This window comes from Sciurus vulgaris, assembly GCF_902686455.1.
Source record: "Sciurus vulgaris genome assembly, chromosome: 1".
In the NCBI taxonomy this organism is placed as follows: domain Eukaryota; kingdom Metazoa; phylum Chordata; class Mammalia; order Rodentia; family Sciuridae; genus Sciurus; species Sciurus vulgaris.
In genome coordinates this window covers 33,856,561-33,875,566 of record NC_136461.1, presented here as the reverse complement: position 1 = coordinate 33,875,566, position 19,006 = coordinate 33,856,561, and the positions used below count along the sequence as shown (strand labels likewise).

Below are 19,006 nucleotides of genomic sequence, written 5' to 3'. Positions count from 1 at the left end.
TGTCTGGAGTACATCCACAGACAAAGCCCTAATAGGTAGGTGCTGGGAGAATAAGAATGGAGGCAGATCAGGCAGGAGACCCTGGAGGAAGAGACAAATATCAGGGAAACTTTATTCTGAAGTAGAGGAGCCTTGGAGTGGGCTACTGTTTGGGTCCTGTTCCTGCGTGTAGTGGGCCAGTGGGAGATGTTGAAGGTCTGTGGACAGTAGAACAGTTCTGTTACATGAGTGACTCTACTTCTCTTCTAGTGCTGTAGTCCATAGTGTCTAGTTCCTGGAGAGTCATTCTAGTCAAGGGCTGATCTGAGGGCTAAATGCTGGCAGAGGCTCTTATTTAGAGATCCCAGTGTTGGTGAAGGTAAAGACTGCACAGGGAAGAGTCCATGGTGAGGTTGGGGCCAAAGTTAGTGGACCAGAAAAGGAAGTTTGAATAGTTCCACTCAACAATAATTGAGTGGAAGGGAAGAAATGGAAATAGCAACCAGAGTTTGTGTTAACAGAAGAAGGTGTTTCAACGGTTAAATATGGGTGTAGAGAAACTTGTTTGAATGCATTACTTGAGAGAGATACTAGTGAGCTGGACTAGAGTGGTGATGGTGGAAATAGAGTTATATGTCATAGTCCTTAGTTGTGCTGGGAAAGAAAGAAGCATGAGAACAATGCTCTTATCTAGCTCTTAACTCCCTGGAGTGGGCTCCTGGGAAGTAACAAATGCTAAGAGATTGGTAAGGAGTGGAGCATATTGTAAATGGGGAGCTCAGAGTTTATGATCCACATCAAAGAGAATATACAGGGACAGCTGTTTCAGGTGAGTTCCTAAGTGGTAGTATAGGTAGTTACCCCTCTAAGATCCAGTTGAGTCACTATTTGACTGTTGGACCAGAGAAGGTAGGTAGTGATGGTTAGGTAGGTAAGATAAAAATTAGCTAGAAAACTTGGAATCTTACTTTCCAAAATTATGATAAAAATGAAAGCCCTGATTTGAGATTACAGTTCAGGGACAATGTCTGCTTATTCATGGGTACTTTTCCTGACACTAGCAGCATTGAAAGGCAAACTGATAAACTGAAAGAGATTGGTAGTTAGTTGGAGGTGGGGAAGGTAAGAGCTCATAAATGGGATGAACCATTTAATTTTGAAAAAGTCTACTTTCACTGGAAAGGAAGCATGACTGGCGTACCAATGTCAGGGACAACCCCCAAAGGAAGTTCATGGTGATGATGTAGAATTGGGTAGTTGGTAACATTGGCAAGGAGTCCCCAGGTTGGTGCCTCATGATCTGCAGGAATTTCTGTGATCCTGTTCCGGATTCATGGCCAGTGTTAGAGAAGCCTTTCTTAGGACTAGAAGTGGCAAGACAAGCTTCTGGCTTGTGTCTAAGAGTTCTTCATAGGAGAGATATCCAGACCCCCTTTATGGTCCATTTAGACAGAAACAAGGTATTCTTCTGGAAGGTTCAGAAAACAGTATGCTGAGCATTCTGATGGTAGTTGATGTCCTAGTCTGCCTAAGGGAGCTGATGAAAAAAACTTCTTGGTAGCTCCCTAACAGAGATTTACCAGCTTGCTCCATTAAGTTCTGGATGTGACATGCCAGTTTTTCTCCCTAAGCTCTTGGCATCAAGGAAGATGAAATCTGAAGGCAAGAGCCAGGGATGGTTGGCAGATCTAAAGGGCTTGCCCCAGGGGGGCTTAAGTGGCCAGAGAAGGGTTTATTCTGAGAAGAAATGAAAGCCTTGGGTTCTGATTCTTACTTGGTCACTGTCTCTGTGACAAGGAATGTAACATAGATGTTTTAGGCTGTTGCAGCTTTGCTATTCAAAGTGTACTCTGTGAACCAGCAGCATCCACTTTACCTTGTTAGAAATGTAGAATATCAGTCCCTATTCCAAAGCTAAATAGAATCTGCAGTTTGACAAGATCTTCAGGTAGTTTGAATACTGAGAAATGCTATTCTAGTCTGAACCAGTACTTTTCAAATTTCAGTGAGCATCAGAAGACCTGGAGGGTTGATTAAAACCAAGATTCCCTCCCTTTCCCCAGCTCTGACTTGGATAGTCTGGGGTAGAGGCCAGGAATTTGCATTTCTAACAAAATCTCAAGTGATGAGATGCTGCCTATTAGGAACTGTGGTTTGAGAACCACTGACTGCCTTAGCTTTCTCATCCGTAAAATAGGGGAGTAATTCCTGCCAGCTAATGGAGATGTGGGATCACAGGAGATAATGTGTGAGAAAAGGGTTCAGTGCACTGTGGGCAGGATGTCAGTCTGTATATTACTTGCTTAGTGTTCTGATTTTTTAAATCAGTCATGTCAACACATAGCCTGTACTGGCTTTTGACCATCAGATGTAGACAGAAAATAGGGAATCTGTGAACTACCCTATGGGGAAATATCAGCAGTTCCCATGGATGGGAATTACTGAGCAGAACTTCCTGAAGCCCAGCCAGCTTCTCTGACTCTTAGCCAGGTTTCTTGACCAAAACTCTCTGTGTGCCTGAGTGAACCTGTTTCTGTTTTGATCACCTGTTACCCCCAACCCTTTACCCGCAGCCAGTGAATTGTTAGGACAGTATTAGGATTGATTGGGAAAATGGTCATTCTCTAATCAAGCTGCTAATGCATCTTGAGATCCTGAGCAAATTACATGACTTTCCCCACCTCCTTAGGTGTCTAATTGAATAGGCTTTGGCTGCATGTGCCCAAGCCCCAGAGTGGGGACATTAGGCCTCCAGAGTGAGGTGTACTGAGAAAGAGGCTATTTTACTGAGACATAATCTAGCATGTTGGTTAAACATGTACTCCAGAATTGGACCATCTGGATTTGAGTCTTATCTCCATTACCTACTAGCAGTGTGACCATGGGCAAGTTACTTGTACTCTTTATGCCTCAGTTGCCTTGTTGGTAGAAGACAGTTAATAGTAATACCAATATTATAGGATTTGTTGGGGGGGGACAAAACGAACTAATAATACATGCAAGTGCTCAGAGTTGTGTCTGGCTTATATTAATATATGTGTTTAATTGAATTCTACTTATTGGTAGAATTAGTACTTAGTATTATTCTGATCCCTGGCATTGTGGGAAACTATTGGGATACAGCAAGTAGCTAGAAGGCAGACCCTACTTTTCTGGGAACATGAGCCTTCTAGGCCTCTATCAACATAGTGGATAGAGCCAGGGCACTGCCCAGAGAGATTTGTTTATCTTCTACTAGAATGGTAAGTTGGGCTTAGTACCCTGATCCATTTCCCTGCTTACCCTTTGTGCTGCCTCCAGGGGAGCACTCCAGCGCACAGCCTGAGATTTGTTTAAATTAATTACATGACAGATATACACAGGTAGCTACAAAGAAATCATTTGGTTGTTTACTGCCCTGAAGGGTCAGCTTCACAAAGGCCACTAATATTTGAAGTTATGTATAATCGAGTATGTAAAAATGTTTGAACTGAAGTTGTTTTAAAGTTATGTGCTTATAGAGGGAGACACAGGTGTACACACCTCTAGGTGAGGATATGATTTCTAAGACTTTGGTTTCCTTCATTTATTGATAACTGTGTTGTTTTGAAAAAATTCTAATTTTAGTAAAGGTAAATTATAGTTCATTCTGTATCCTCACCCCTTTTAATAAGGAATAGCAGTATCTTATTTTCAACCTCGTTTCTTTCTTTTAATTGTTTTGGGGTCTGTGGGAATGGGTGGATGGGAACTGCAGGTGAAAAACCAGCCCTTTACAGCTCTGATTTTTGTACCATTCGTTGTCCTGAAACTTTGAGCATCAGCTCTCATCTGTCAAAGTGTAAATCAGCAATTAAAACCCAAACAGCCAAATGCCAAAGATGACCCGAAGCACAAAGCAACTGACAAACAAGTCCGGACAAATCGACGGGTAATTTATAAGCTTTGCCCTAAAATCTAATTATTTGGCAATTCGAATTTGCAGCCAGCCAGGGCTCGGCAATAAATTTAACCCGCCATAAATTATTTAGGAGCAGGCTGTGGTGTAAATCAAAACCACGAGTGTTTGTTTAAGAAATAAGCTCCTTGTGCATAAAATGTCTTTTTTTTTTTTCCTCCAAGAGAAAAACTATTAAGCAAACCATGCCCCATTGCCCATTGCAGCCCTCACTTCCCCTTTCCAACTTCTCTTCCCTATGGCCCTGAGACCCCCTGTTTCTTTGGAGAAAGGGCAAGCCTTTGCATGGGACTTTTATTCAAAACCACCCATTTGGATAATACCCATTTTGTGGCAGGTACTGCTTTTTCTATCTTGAGATGTGATATTGCTTTTGGATTTTATCAAGCCTTTCAGTGCAGGGGCATATGCTTTTTGGAATTTTTTTTCAGTGAAAGGAAGGAATACATTAATTGTCAAAATTGAGGAAATGCCAGTTCCTTCTTAGATTGAGAGGGAAAAGCCTTGAAAAATGATACACTCATTCCCTTGTTTCAGATAAGACCATGGAAACATCAGCTTAGGCAGAGGAGAATCAATGCTTTAGAAAAAAGGGCTGGAATGTTCCACTATTAACCATTGTCATGAATTCCAAAAGTCTAACCTTAGCCCTTTCTGCTTAAAATCAGCTTTTTTGTTGTTGTTGTTGTTGTCTTCAAATATAATCTTTTCTTTTTCTTTTTTTCTTTTTTTTTTTTGTTATCAGGGATTGAACCCAGGGTGCTAAACCACTGGGCCACATCCCTATCCCTTTTTAATATGTAGAGATAGGGTCTCTCTGACTTGCTTAGGACCTCGCTAAATTGCTGAGGCTGGCTTTGAACTTGCGATTCTCCTGCCTCAGCCTCCCGAGCTGCTGGGATTACAGGTGTGTGCCTCTACACTTGGTTTCACATATAATCTTATTGCTGCAGACAATTTAGTGAAAGAAAGTTTGAATACCCTAAAAACAACCTACACATTTATTTCTTGTAATCTACCGAAGCTGGGGTGAAAGTTCATGTGAAATGCTATTTCAGTTTTGTCCTCAGTTTTTCTGTGGACTCACTGGGATTCCTGGTTGAGCAATGCAGCTGGTTTTAAAACCTCTGCTTCAATTCACTTGAAAAGGTAAAGGTGAATACTTGCTTGTTACTTCTTTTTTATTTCTTTGTCTTCTCTCTCCTTAAAGAGGGGAATGGAGAGTTGTAGTTGGCATTTTATTGAGAGAGACAATAGTTACAGTAGTTTTGGAACGTTGTATACTTTGACAAATTCAAATTCTGAGGCTTTTCCTCAGTTGTCAAGTCGTGGCCACTCAAGTCATGTCAAGTGCTCATCCACTATCAGCAGACCAACATTTTGGATTTATTTTGCTCTGCCCTGGGATAACCTAATGGTGTAGGTAGTTTGTAGGTGACCAGCTATCCCAATTTTGGCACCAAAAGTCCTCTGTTCCCTGAAACCCTTGGTCCCAGGCAAACTTGATAGTTGGTTAAACCAGGTAAAACTGTAACATAGTGGTTTGTAGCAGCTGAGGGAAGAAACCACTTAGGGATGAGAGTGGATGGATCTAGGAGAAAGGACTTTAGAGCGTTATGTATCACTGTTTTGAATCCTGGCTCTGCCACCTGCCGTCTTTGTCTTCTCAGGTAGACTATGTTTGTGACCTGTGGAAGGTCCCCTGAAAGCAGAGCTTTTTCTGTTAGAGCCAGAAAACCATGGAAACATCAACTCAGGCAGAGGAGAATCTGCTTTGGAAAAACAGGCTGTCTTCCTCTATCTTCTTTCTACTCTACTTGTTAGCTTCTTTGTGTGTATGTTCAACAACATGGAGAGTGAGGACTGTGTACCAAAACAGCTAGATGCTGGGATATAAACTGAAGGCCAAAGGTTCCTGCCCGCCGTCAACTCATAGTCTAGAGCCATCCATGCTACTGCAACTATGTTGGAGACTTTTCAGTAGCAATTCTCTGGAACTTTCTGCCTGGGAATCTTCTTACATTGTTGTTATAATTTGAGAACAGCCTCTCTTTCTAGGAGACAGTAAGTAGCCTTTCAGATTAAGAGAATCAGACTTGTTGACCTGTCAGACTCTGAAAGCTTGCTAGTCCTACTTTTTAAAAAAATGTCTTCTTCCCATTTGGAGTCCCACCTCTATCCCTTATTAGCAGTATAGGTATAAGTAAGTGACTTACCTTCTTTGGATAGTTATGAAAATAGAAATAGTAATGATTCCCACCTCATGAGTTGTTTAGAGGATCAAATGAGATCATCCCTATTAGTACATAGCACAGTGTATATGCCACAGAGTACATAATAAATGGAAGGAAATAAGATGCTTTCATTCTTCATATGTCTTGGAGATTATTGGAGACTGATTACTCTGCACCCTTTGCCCAGACTCAGCATCTCACAGAGAAGTGCCACATCTCATTGTATTCATCCCTATGGCTCCACCTAGCCCCTGCTTGGTAAATAGTAGGTGCTAAATAGTATTGGTTTATGACCTACTGATGGTGTACATGACATGAGAAAATGTATGTGGAAGCACACTTTTGTAAGTAGAAAAGCATAACACTTTGTTTATCCCTCCACTGAGGTATTTATCATAGTGTACCATTCATTATTTGCTCACATATCTTTTGCATTCACAAGTTCACATACTTCTCTAAAGCAGAGACTATGTCTTATCTCTAAATCATCCTCCAGCACTTCATGATGTCTTACACCAAGTAAGTACTCAGGTAGTTTAAGTGAGCACAAATGGCATATGAAGATAAGGAATTGTGAAGCTATTATTAGGGGATGGAAAGAGGGCCTGTAAATACAAACTGGTTCTTTTTTCCTTTTTTCTGGTGCTGCCGTTGCCCAGGTATTCAACTGTTCCTGAAAAGACTTCTTCCTTGGGGAATAATGAAATTGGATGTGGGGAAAGGAGAGGAACAGGGATAATAGTTTCATTATCTGAGCAACTGAACTTAGAAGCTGGCACTTGGGCACATCTTCACAAATCCTGGGTTGGAATTGATGCTATCAACCTGTAATATTGGGATTATGTCTCTGATCATTATCAGCTAAAAACTGTCAAGGAAGTGTTTGGCATGACTCAGATACACTTGCTATAGTGTCACATCAGTTTGGTACAAGGTACGGCTCCCCTCCAGTGATTGGGATGTTGGGACCAATATTTTGAAGTCTGGGCTTGCTGAATGGTAAGGGAAGGTAAGAAGTACCTAAGTGAGGTCCTTCCTGCTCTGACTTCTCAGAAGGCCTTCTATCTAGAGCTCTTCTTTTGTATCTTCAGTGACTCAAATGAAATCGCCAGTGTGCAGGCTCCTGTTCTGCCAAAGGGATCCTGCAGTTATGTTTTGAGACTGGCTCTTGAAAGTCCCTCTCGTTATTAGGGAGTAGTCCTGACTGATGGGCTAGCAACATCAGAGAAGCATGTTTATGATAGGCCCAATCTGATATGTCCTTTTGCCTTTTTATCCACATGGAACTGAGGGTGCTTGATTTTTTTTTTTTTTTTGGTGTGTGTGTGTGTGTGTGTGTGTGTGTGTGTGTGTGTGTGTGTGTGTCTGAGAGGGTGGCACTGAGTTTGATTGCATAGATTTGCTCCATTTCCCTTTTGGGTGAGGAAGCCAGCAGCAGGGAAGTTTGAATACTAAGCTGCAGTAGGGAAATCCAAAGGCCAAGTTTTTAGCCAAGCATGTCTGTTGGGCATGCTGACTTGGTCAGAGTGGGAGCTGGAGCATGTACTATTTTATGATAAATACTAATGAAATTCCAGATCTGTAATAGCATTTCAGATATCTAAAACAAACCATGTGCTTGTAAAAAAGTGGAAAGAGATCAACTTTAAGCCATAAATTCTTGGTAATAGAGGATCTTTTTCTATTTATGTTTGATAGATACTTTTGTTTCCAGAGGAATGTCAACTCCTAATTTCATAATGTATCATGGGCTTAAGAAAATTGAATTTAATAAAAAGCCAAAGATGAATGGCATCCTTAAAGGTCCCAACACTTGTCTTTATTAGCAGGACAAACTGCAGGTCTCCAAACACTGCTTCTCTTCAAATGAAAGTTTAAATGAAAAGTACAGTTGTGTCACAGGTTAAATTTCATTGTGGGCCCAGCTAACATTGTTAGTGAGGAGCTGACCGTATTTGTTTCTTTAGACACCAGGGCAGCCAAACTCACCAGGCTTTGGGACTCTTTCTAATGGGGGAACTGTTTCTCCTACTTAGTGGGAGGGAAGGATTTGTGGAAATTCAGGAGTCAAATGAGCCTGACTCTGATGAGATGCACTTCAGAGTTGGCTCTTGGAAATCTTGGAAATCTGATTTTTCAGGGAGATCATGGTATGTTGTATATGTGTGTGCTCACATTTGTTTTTCAGAGCAAACTCCTTTCTCCCTGGATTGCTCTGTAATGCTTTGTGGGGAACAAAAGGCTCAGGCAATTGGGGAATGAGTTTTCTTTTTGGATTAGGAGAAGAGAGGTATCACCAAGTCTAAGCAGCACCCCAGGCCTCCTCCTCTGTCTCCCCTCTGTCTCCGCCTTGCAGCCATTTTGCCCTTCCGATGCTTGGCAATAAGCTCCTGTCAACTTCCCCATCTTTGGGGATCAGCCCAGGGAGATCAGGCAACCAGAACCTTTGAATTTGTCTGGCATGAAATCTGACTGCCTTGATTTGGTTTTCAGTCCTGCTCTTATATGTTGGATTGAAATTGATGCTTTAAAAATAAGCCCAATATTAGCAGGTATGTTTTTTGGGGGAGGATATGTGGTTTCCCTGGGACATCAAGGAGATTGACTATTTCTCCTTTTGTTTTCCCACCCATCCATTTCCCCACTACAGTCAGGTGTCATCAGCTCCTGTGTCACTTCCCCAGGCCGTCTCTGCAGAGAACCAATTGGCCTTGATTGCAGGAATACTGAAAAAGTCCCCTCCAGGATGGTGTTTGTGGGGCAGGGGTGCTACTAGCACTGACTGTTGGGACCACTGAGTGAGCAGAGCCCCCCTTTTCTCTCTGCAGTGGAGGCCTTTTCCACATGCTAATTTGACTTGGAAGATTTTGCTTTTATTTATTTTTTTTATTATTTCCTATTTGTCTTTTCCAGATGTTTTCAGGGCAGTTTTTTTTGTGTGTGTGTGTGTGTGTTGTAAACTAATTCCATTCATGTTTTAAAAATTTATGAAAGCGCTAATAAAAATGTCAAAGTGGTAAAAATGTTAGCTTTTCCTCTGCTTTGATTAAATTTTGCAAACTGTTTTTGAATATTAAAAAGCCATTTTTTTTTATTCTCTCTTCTCGTTTTCCCTCTTCTCTCTGGTGCGCGTGTGCTCTCCTGCCCTCTTCCCCCTCTGGTGTGTCCCTCCCTTCCCAGGAGCAATGTATGAGACGTGCTGCACAGCCAGCGTTCTGCAAGCCTGTTTGCACACCAGGACCTTGGTGCTGTGCATCTCTATTAAATAACGGAGACAAATTAATCTTAGAGACACCAAACAAATTGTCACTCCTCCTCCTTCTCTTCCATTACGTTCCAGTGGGCTGGGAAGGGCTGGCTAAGCAATTGGGCGGGGGGTGGGGAAATAAGGGGGGAGCATGTACTGCCTGAAAGAAAGGTGGGAGGCACTAGCTCCTATTACTTGTGTTCAGTTTCCACCTTCTCTTTGGTATCCCCTTTGACTTTGCTTTATTTATTATTTATTATTTATCTTTCTTTCTTCCTTTCTTTCTTGTTTTTTTTCTCATAAAAACTAAAGAAACTCACCAGATCTGTTTAAACTTCATGCAAGGAAATCTATGTACTGGTCTGGTGACTGGATGTCTATATGGCTAGGGATCCAGACTCATTCCAGAATAGGGAACTGGGAAAAAGGAAGTAGGGCCTCCTTTTAGGGGCTCAAATGAGCAGGCCTCTGCTAGAGAACCTGTTGGAGAAACTGTGGCAGATTAATCCACTGTCTTTCTTACCCTTTCCAGAAACAGTGGAGATGAAGGGGACATTCGTGTAGTCCTTGGGGCCTGTGAGGCTACCAGCAGTTGGGAGAGTGAGGAATATCACTATGCTGTCACCATCTTGTTCGATCTTGGGTTTGACCTTGCAGGAGTAATGAGACCCAAACACTCATTCTTTCTTAGAGTTATCTTTTGAAATGGTTGACTAAAATAACCTAACTTCCTTTTCTATGTCTTTGGCATTCCAGGAAATCATCGAGTTCCCCATCCTGAAACTAAATGGCCGGACCATGGAGATTGAGTCCACCTTTCACATGTATGTCCAGCCTGTAGTCCATCCACAGCTTACCCCCTTCTGTACAGAGGTAAGGGCCTTGGAGTTGAGTAGCAAGGGCTGCTGGGAGAAGAACTTTGGGATCATTAGTGCTCAGTATGGGCCATTTAGGGAAAACTTAGGTCTGGTTAGTGGTTAAGGCAGGAACATCTTTTGGGCCTAGCAATTAGCTTTTCATAAAGTTGAGACTCCACTTGTGCCTGGAGATCCAGGGAGAGCAGTAGCACAACTTTTCCCAGCTTCCCCAACATTTTCCCTTCCTTATCATTCCTACTTTTCTTGGTGACTGGGCAGTTGGAGCCTGGGAGCAGGATGGTGTTTCTGGGGCACCTAATTCTTGCTAGTTCCATTTTCTTTAGGGCCAGTTGGCAAGAGGTGAAGATTTCAGCCACTCGGAAGGAAGTGTTATGTTCAGGTTTTCTTAGCTTTCTATCCTTCTCTAAAGTGGCCTTGTGTGGAACTTGTGGGTTGAATTTGTGGGAAGCACACTCTATTACCAACAAAAGAAGACAGGCTGGCAAAGGCTGAAAGATCCTTTCCAGGCTAGTACCATACTGCCCACCTTGTTAGTAGGTATTACTGACCCTGTTTTACAGATTGTAAAACTGGGACTAACTAAGATTTTGAGATTTGCTGGGATCTCAGAGGAACCTTTGGTAGAGGGAAGGAGCCCCTGAGAGTTCTGACCTCCAGAACGGTGAGGAGAAGCCTTCTGTGGCTGCTTTCCCCTATGACATGTCTTGTTTTGCATTTTGTGGTGGAATCAGGAGTCAAGCCTATGTGGTAGCAGAGGTTATAGGAAAATGTGACTGTTTCTGGGATCTTCTAAGAGTTTGGCACTGAGATATTAGAGATTGTGTGCCTTCATTTAGAGACCTTCTACCTGTGAATGGACTAGGAAGAGAGAAGTCCTTGAGTAATCCCAAACATCTCTGGAGTAGAGTAGGCTACAGGAGGGCCTGCCTGATGGTAGAGGTGGGCATCTCAGTGAGGTCTATGTTGACAGCCAAGGTGCAGGGTCACCTATTCTTGACGGCAGAATTTGCCACCTACACCAGGTGTCTGGTCTCTTAAACTTTTTGTTCTAACTAATGATATTGAAGTTTTTCCTTGTTTTTCTCTCCTGCTTTCCCCCCTTTCTCCTGGAAATCACCAGAGGGTGCTAATGTGTCCTTTTGGCTCCCTTTGGAAAAAAAAATCTCCATTTTAATATAGTGAAAATTCTCTTCTTTATGGGAGGGAAGGAAGCCTGTCACCTGAGCCCTCCACTGGCTCAAAAGTCTATAGGGTCCTCTTGTCCTATTCTTCATCCTCTGTGTGTGGCCTGTACCTTTTGGGCTCCAGGCAGGATTGAGCTTTGGAAAGGTTGCTGCCTGTTTAAGACTGAAATACCTCCAGTGTTCCAGAGTATCCAAAGTATGGAGACCAGAGAGATTTCTGTCAGAGCACGGCTGCTGCTGCTGCTGTTTGGGAGGAGAGGAGGAAGCATTGTGAGAATGTGGGGAAAGCCATGTTTCTTCTTTCTAGACAGTTTCACCCAAGGACGTACATGTATAATTTGAAGGGAGTAGGAGTGTGGTTGACACATCCTCGTAAAGTAAGGCTATGGTTGTGTTGCTGACACTGTATCATTTTGTCTCGGACTTCACAGCTCAAAACTCTCCATGACCTGGTCCCTTCTTTGTTGTCCAGCCTCATGTCCCTCTGCTTCATCTCCCACCTGCTCCTCTCACCTAAAGGCTGTCCTCCCATAGCCATGTTTGCACCTGGTGGTTCCTCTGCCTGTACACCACTACCTCCCCATAACTCCTGCTTGTATTCTAGGACTCTGTTAAAGGTCACCTTCCCTGGGAAGCTTTCCCTGATCTCAGCCTGTGCTTGCCCCAGCATTGTACTGATCAGACACATTATATTTTTAACCATCTGTCTCCCCACTAGACCTGTCTTCCTTGAGGACAGAACTAGACCTCATTCATCTCTACCCCATCATTAGGGTCTGGTACTGAGTAAACACTTGAAGTGTGTTCTGTAGATGGATAAATAGTGTCGAGGAGTTATTCCCATCTTCCCCAAAAGCATCTGTACAGCTGACTTGCTCTTTTGAGTAAGTAAGTCTTTTTGTAAAACTTCAGATAATCTAAATACTGCTTTTTCTTCATACCAGGTAGAGCTGCATCACAGAGAGAAGCATACACATAGGATGGAGGCTGTTGTTCTGAAACTTCACCCACCCTGGCAGTAACTGCCTTTAGGGTTAGGGGTGTAGGTCATTTTTTGTTAGGAAGTGAAACAACCCTAAGCCCTTCCAAATTGTACCCAGGCTGCTACTCTGGTAGGATTTTCTCTTTTGTGCACAGGGAGTTCTTAGGAACTCAAGCCTGCACATGTGTGTACATACACATGTGCACACATGCATGCGGCAGGTACACAGATGAACACAGTCTTGTGTGGGGAGAGACAACAGGAAAAAGAATTCCCCCTTGAGTGAGTCCTTAGCCCACGTATAGGCACTCTTACTTTTGTGGCTCTGTGTAAGCCTTCTTGAGATCCTTTCTTAGTTCCATTTGGTAGTATGCCTAGAGACATGGTTCTAACAGAGGTAGGATGAGCTGTGTTTCCTTCCCTCCCAAGTCCTTTCCTTGCCTTGAGAATCTGCTCTAGCACATCAGGTCTCTGTCTCTGGCAGCTGGGCTGCTTCGCAGTCCCTGACCATGTGCAGTCTTTGTTGTCGTTGTGTTGTCATGAAAAAAGCTAGAAAAATACTCATTTTGCTAAATGCCAGTAAAGGGCTTTGTCTTGCACCTGTAGTTATAAAGGGTGAGATTTATTGGTCTCTTTGTCTGAGGAGAAAGAGTGGGTCTGATTATCAGATTGTACACCAGAGACAAGTGCTTGTGTAATCAACAAACTGTCTTGGTGTCAGAATATGATTGTGTTGGAGATAAACCATGAAAGAAGGAAGCACTGGATGTTGACATGTTATTGGCATTGAGTTTCCTGGGCTGCTTCCTATAGTTGCCAGTGTTTAAGAAGCCAGATTGTCCCTGGACAAAGCCCTTGTGTGGGTAGGGGATCTCAGTAACCAGCCATGTTATCAGTCAGGGTCAAAAGCCCCTCGCTTGTGTCTGGAGAAGTGGGAGTTAATCGTAATTCCTCAGTGAAAGGAGCCACAGAGCACACATTAATTCTTTCTCTCACCTCTCCTGCTTTAAGTGGTTAAGGTCTCTGAGCTCTGTTTAGCCTGTGAGCCCTGGTTCTCAGCTTAATAATACTTGGCTTTGCTCTAGTACCTTTCATTGTGAGGATGTGAAAGCTTATTACAAACATATTTTAACCTAAGTGGGAATGGACTTAAACTGCAGCATGAAGGATTTAAGTTAGGCCTAAGATAGAACTTCCCAGTATTTATTTTATAAAATTTTCTCTCTTCCTCACAGTTTCTTAACCTAACTCTACAGTTTGTCAGTATTAGGTATAGGGACTCTTTTAATCTTACCCACTCTACATCCAGTGCTTTGGCAGAGCTGATAAGCTGTGGTTCATTTGTGGAGGACTGAATGCAGGGGCATTAGACCTTCTAGAAGACTATGCTTGAACCAGTGCTTAAGCCCCTGTGTTTTCTCTCTCTCTCTATTTTTTTTTTTTTTTTTTTTTTTTGTGGTGCTGGGGATTGAACGTAGGGCCTTGTGCATGTGAGGCAAGCACTGTACCAACTGAGCTATATCCCACCAACCCAAGCCCCTGTGTTTTCTGAGGGTCAAGTTCAAATCCTTTAGGAACTCAGTTGTGAGCATGCTGGCTGGGTCACAGTGAAATGCTTGTTTTATGGGAACCATGTGCAGAGAGAAGCTGACCTCACCAGGTTTCTCCTAAGCCAGGATTGCTGGGTATGGGAGTAGAACTTGTGACAACCCCCAGATGGCAGAGCCCCTTCCCAGACCCCAGGGTGGCAAGAGGTGGGCCTGGTCTACAGTGAGGAGTCTTGCCACAGGACATCTGAGTAGATACCCAGTTTTCCTTTTTGGTGTAGTGAGTTTCTCTCCCCATCTGTAATTTTCCCGGGGTTCAGGGAGGGTACTTAGGGGTACATAGGTGGTGACCTCAGCCCTATCTGCAAAGGAGGAAGGTTCTTGGCACCACTTCCATTGGTTACCTGTGTGAGACTTGAAGCTCTTCAAGGTACAGTTCGTCTGAGTTACCCTTTGTGGGAGCCAAGAGAAGTGGACCTGACCTTGCCCCAGAAAACTCAGACTAGACACAAGGCTGACATTCGCACCCAGAGCTTTCTCAGAAGTGGGAGTAGCTGTGAACATTCTTTTCCATGACCCTATGTCCCAGCTCCATGCCTTGGAAGAATTTAGCAGGAGAGAAGCTGAGTCACAACTGGCAATGGTGGTGCCTGGGTGTCAGTTACTAATCGGAATAGGGGACCTGGAATTGAGATTGAGCCTACTCCTGATTCTCTTTGGCCCCTACATGCCTGAGACAAAACAGGACTTGCCTGCTCAGTGTGTAACTGTGGAAGGTGGACAGGCTCAGGATACCCCTGGGTGGAAGAGGGAGTACCAAGAATAATGCAGATTCCATGAAGGCAGGGTTATGTTGTCTTCACTGCTGGATCCCTGATTCCTCGGATGGGGCCTTGCACGTAGTAGGTGCTCCAAGAATAGTTGTTGGCAAAATAAAAGGAGAAGTCCTTTGCACTCCAAGATTTAAAAGTGGCTAACCCAGGGTCCCCCCCCCCCCGCCAGTTCTTGGCTGACCAATCTTTTCTTTTCCTTACTCAGGCCCTCCCTCTGCTGGGCAGTTCTCTGGTCTCCCAAGCAAGGAAAGGGTGTGGAGGTGCCAGCCGGGTGGGCATGCTGTGGGTTAAAACCTTGTGAAACAACAGCGTAGTTAATCTTTCTAATTTATTTTCCTTTTAGACCATGGGAAGTCTGTAGGCAGCAGCTGTTACCCAATTAAAATACAGATTAATATAAAAACAGTTTCTGGAATATAAAATAGAGTGGCTGTGTCCTTACACTTCCTTAAAATACCACCTAATAATGACTTGATGAACTACAGAAACCCACCTAGAGGAACTCAGCATTCTTAAAATGAAAATTTCTTCCCTAAAAGGTGTGTATTACCATTCCATGTAAGTCACTATGAGAAAATAACCTTCCCTCTTAGAGCCATTGGTTTCTATGAGTTGGGTATTTGGTATTCATTAAATGAAATTATAGTTTAATTGGAGTTTTAAACCCCTTCCCCCATTAAAAAAAAAAAAAAAAAAAAAAAAAAGTTGTTTCCAAGCAAGCCTGAGATACTTCTACTTTTTCTGGAAGTAGCCAAGGGCATGTTGGGCCTGTGATTTCTAACTGATGTCCAGGAAAGGAGTCCTCATGCCTCAGATCCTTGTAGGCAGTCTCTCCCTAGTCTGTGTTTGAGGGGTATTTCTACTTAAAAACAAAACAAAACAACAAAGTAGAACAAGAACCTTGTTTGAACCTAGTCCTGACCTAGGAGGAGCAGAGGCCTGTGAGCCAGAGATTTTCTAGGCCAGATTCTGTACACTGGGCTTTTGGTCTTAGTTTCCTCATAGGTGACTCTTTCCTCTTTGGCTAGTCAGTATTGAGGACCCAGGTATGCAGGGTGAAGGATGGATACCTGTGGGGCCTCACTGGTATTAAGGAGAGTGTGACAGGGTGAGTTCTGGACATCGAGGCTTGGTGGGGGAGACTTGAAACCAAGTGTGCCTGCCCTGTGCTAGCACTCCCCAAGTTTTACAGGAACTTCTGTGAAGCTTGGAGTTGAATTTACTTCAGGCTGTATTTGGGGGGAAGTTATTGAGCTATTGAATACAAAAGACATTTAAAATCAATTTTTTTTTCCAAAATGAAAGCTGAAATGGGTATTAGATACACCCTGTGTTTAGCATATGTTTGTGTACCCTCATCTCAGGACAGGCTTTTGTGGGAAAAGCTTACATAGTGTCCTTGGAATTTGTTTTCAGGGCTCCCAGTGGGTTCTGAACCTGAGGCAGTGCCAGGTCAGAGACCTGTAGAGTAGAAGGAGAAAGAAAGGGAAGGAGCCAGTTTAGCTTTGAGTCCCTGCATCCTGGTTTTCCACCCAAAGGCTGTTTCTCTTTCCTTTCAGCTCACCGGGATTATTCAAGCCATGGTGGATGGTCAGCCAAGCCTGCAGCAAGTGCTGGAGGTAGGTTGAATGACCTTTAATTCCTGACCTCTGACTCCTTCCTGCTTCCTTTTTCTCCCTCCCCTCCTGAGAATGTAGCCGTGTAATTTGACTATGATTATGGCTTGATTAGAATAACATTTGCTGTCACATCAGTGACATGCTGTTGAGAGTATTGAACCATTGATCTGTCATCTCCAGCTGTTCCCGTCAGGGTTACTGACAAGATGTCCGAGGGCTGCCAGGAGTCAGGCAGAGGGCCCCCACCCTGCCTGTCCTGTGGCCCTGCCCTCGTGGCTCTGGGGCATCCTGCACTGCACCCAGGCTGGGACTCAAGGAAGCTGATCTGTGGCACTGGGAGGCTAGCCCTGGGGACTGGAGGTGTTTTTGTTTAGCTTTAGTGTTGGCTTCTTGTGGCATGTGAGCACTTCATTAACTCACCCAGAACTCCCCATCGATGGCTTTTGTTTGCTGTCAGCTCCTCCAGGAGCTGCGGCCGGGCCTGCTTGCCCCACTGCAGCTTGCTGCTGGATACATTGTGCCTGTCAGGGGTGCAGAGGCTGCGCTGGGTAATGATTCCTAATCAGAATAATTATAACAATTGCCTATGTGAGGGAAATCAAATTAAAGACTTTAGAACCCTTGGCAGAGACCACACTTCTAGGATATTCTCCTCAGGGAGCTGGAAAAGGTTAGGACGCTGTTTCTTGTGCTCTAGCCCAAGGGAATAAGGAAGGACCATGCTTGGCCTGAGCTCCCCTATCACCCCCTCCCACCTCTGGGTTTTTCAAGGCGGAGAAGTTTCCCCTATATCTTCTGTAGGGGGAGGGGAGAAGAGAAAAGGCCTATGGATCTCATTAGGTTCTCTATTCATTTTTAAGACCAATAAACCCAAAGCTCAGACATAATCAATGCTCAGGAAGAATCCATGTATCTGGAGGAATAGCAAACTAGCAAGGCATATGTGCTTGGGAGGTGCGCAGCCTTGAGGAAGTAGGGCAGTGGTGGGGAAAGGGCACCAGATACCTCCCATTAGCCAAGAATCCTGTCCCATGGGGAAGAGAGATACAGACTGAATTTCCTGGTTCTCCTCAGGATGAAATAGGGTCCAAAAGGAAGATTTCGACTCCCCTCTGTGGTGGAGTATACTTCTGTCCCTGATGTGGAAGCCCAGGCTCTGTCCACCTCTGATTGGGTTGGGGTTTGGGCACCTGCGGTAGATTGAGAGAAAGTACTCTGGGTGCCACTGACCCCAGTGACTTTTTTTTTTTTTTTTTTTTTTTTTTTTGATGGAGATTCGCTGCTATGACTGAGGGAGCTCCTTAGCATGGGCCACTCCCTGTAAGACCAGACTCAAGGAGAAAGAGGTGCCTGTCCTTCCCTGTGTCCTAGCCAGCAGCATCCCTGGTCAGGGCCTGGCCCCTGTGGGAGGCCAGAGGCCAGACAGCTTTTCCTGGGAATGTCTGTGACTGGGACCCTGTCAGGAGAATGCTTCTCTGAGTCAGCACCAAACCAGGGCTATTGAGATGAAGGGTGTTTTGTCTGTGGCTATTGTCCATGACCGGGAGATGTGATCTTCAGGAGGCAACCCTCTGCTAACCCCAAGCCAGCCCCAGAGCAGGGTGCTTAGAGGATTCCTGAGTTTTACCCAGAAAGCTATTTTCTGACACTTCCACATACTTTGTGGATAAGGAAGAAAGATTCCTGGCATCAGCTTGAATAGAAGTTTCTGGCACGACAAGGAAACTAGATGGGTCCCATTAGCCCTGAGTTGGTTATAGAGCTAAAGCTAATTTCTTGCCCCAACCAATGTCCTGAGCAGGCAACTAGCAAGAGGCTTGCCTGGCTCATTTATTCTAAGTAGAGCTCAGGCTAGACCCCACCAGGTTGTCAATAACTGGGAAGCCAGACCCAGCTGATTGGGGTTGTCTTGGTGGTTCCACTAATCCTTTATTCCTTAAGGCAGAGAAGGGAAGAAGGACAGGCCTGATTCCAAACGTAGTATTACTTCCTTGGACTCATAGAAGGTACTCACTAAGTGTCTGCAGCATGAGTGAGTATTAAGTACTTCTGTCTCATGGTAGTCTTGCTAGGCATGGCCTCTGGACAGCCCTGTTCTATCCTGCTCTCTGTTGCTGCTGTGTAGGAGTTGGGGCATTGGGACCCCCTGTAGCACATGGGACACCTACCTTGGGAATATAGGGCCAGTAGGTTCACCTTATCTATTTTCCTGTGTAAAAGTCTGCCTTATTTTCTTTAGGTAGCATGGGAGAAAGGATGTGCTGGTGTGTCTACAGGTGCATGTGCATGTATGCAGGGGGTTGGGCTGAAGTGACTGGGGGGACAGTTATTCAACAGAAGGCCCAGACACACTGCTGACAAGGATTCTCTGGCATACAGACTGTGAAGAGGGTTTAGGAACGACATGGTCTACATAGTCTGACACTAGGGAGCAGCTCTGACATTCTGGGTGTTTTACTGCTATAGCCATGGAGCTAAATAGGATCTTTGGCCTTGCACAAGGACTTCTTTGGCATGAGCCAAGCCTCCAGTATCTCAGGGGTGTTTGTGGAGCCAGCGTACACCT

General features: G+C 44.2%; 1 protein-coding gene across 11 annotated transcripts in view; it reads left to right on the top strand.

Annotated features, from left to right (window-relative positions):
* ERI3 (ERI1 exoribonuclease family member 3) overlaps window positions 1-19,006 on the top strand; it is a 130,874-nt gene that overhangs the window by 23,161 nt on the left and 88,707 nt on the right. For all 11 annotated transcript variants that reach the window (XM_079151961.1, XM_079151967.1, XM_079151960.1 and 8 more), the window contains 2 exons: window positions 10,154-10,270; window positions 16,381-16,440. In XM_079151961.1, the coding sequence (XP_079008087.1) occupies window positions 10,154-10,270; window positions 16,381-16,440 (177 nt within the window). The remainder of the gene's footprint in view (window positions 1-10,153; window positions 10,271-16,380; window positions 16,441-19,006) is intronic.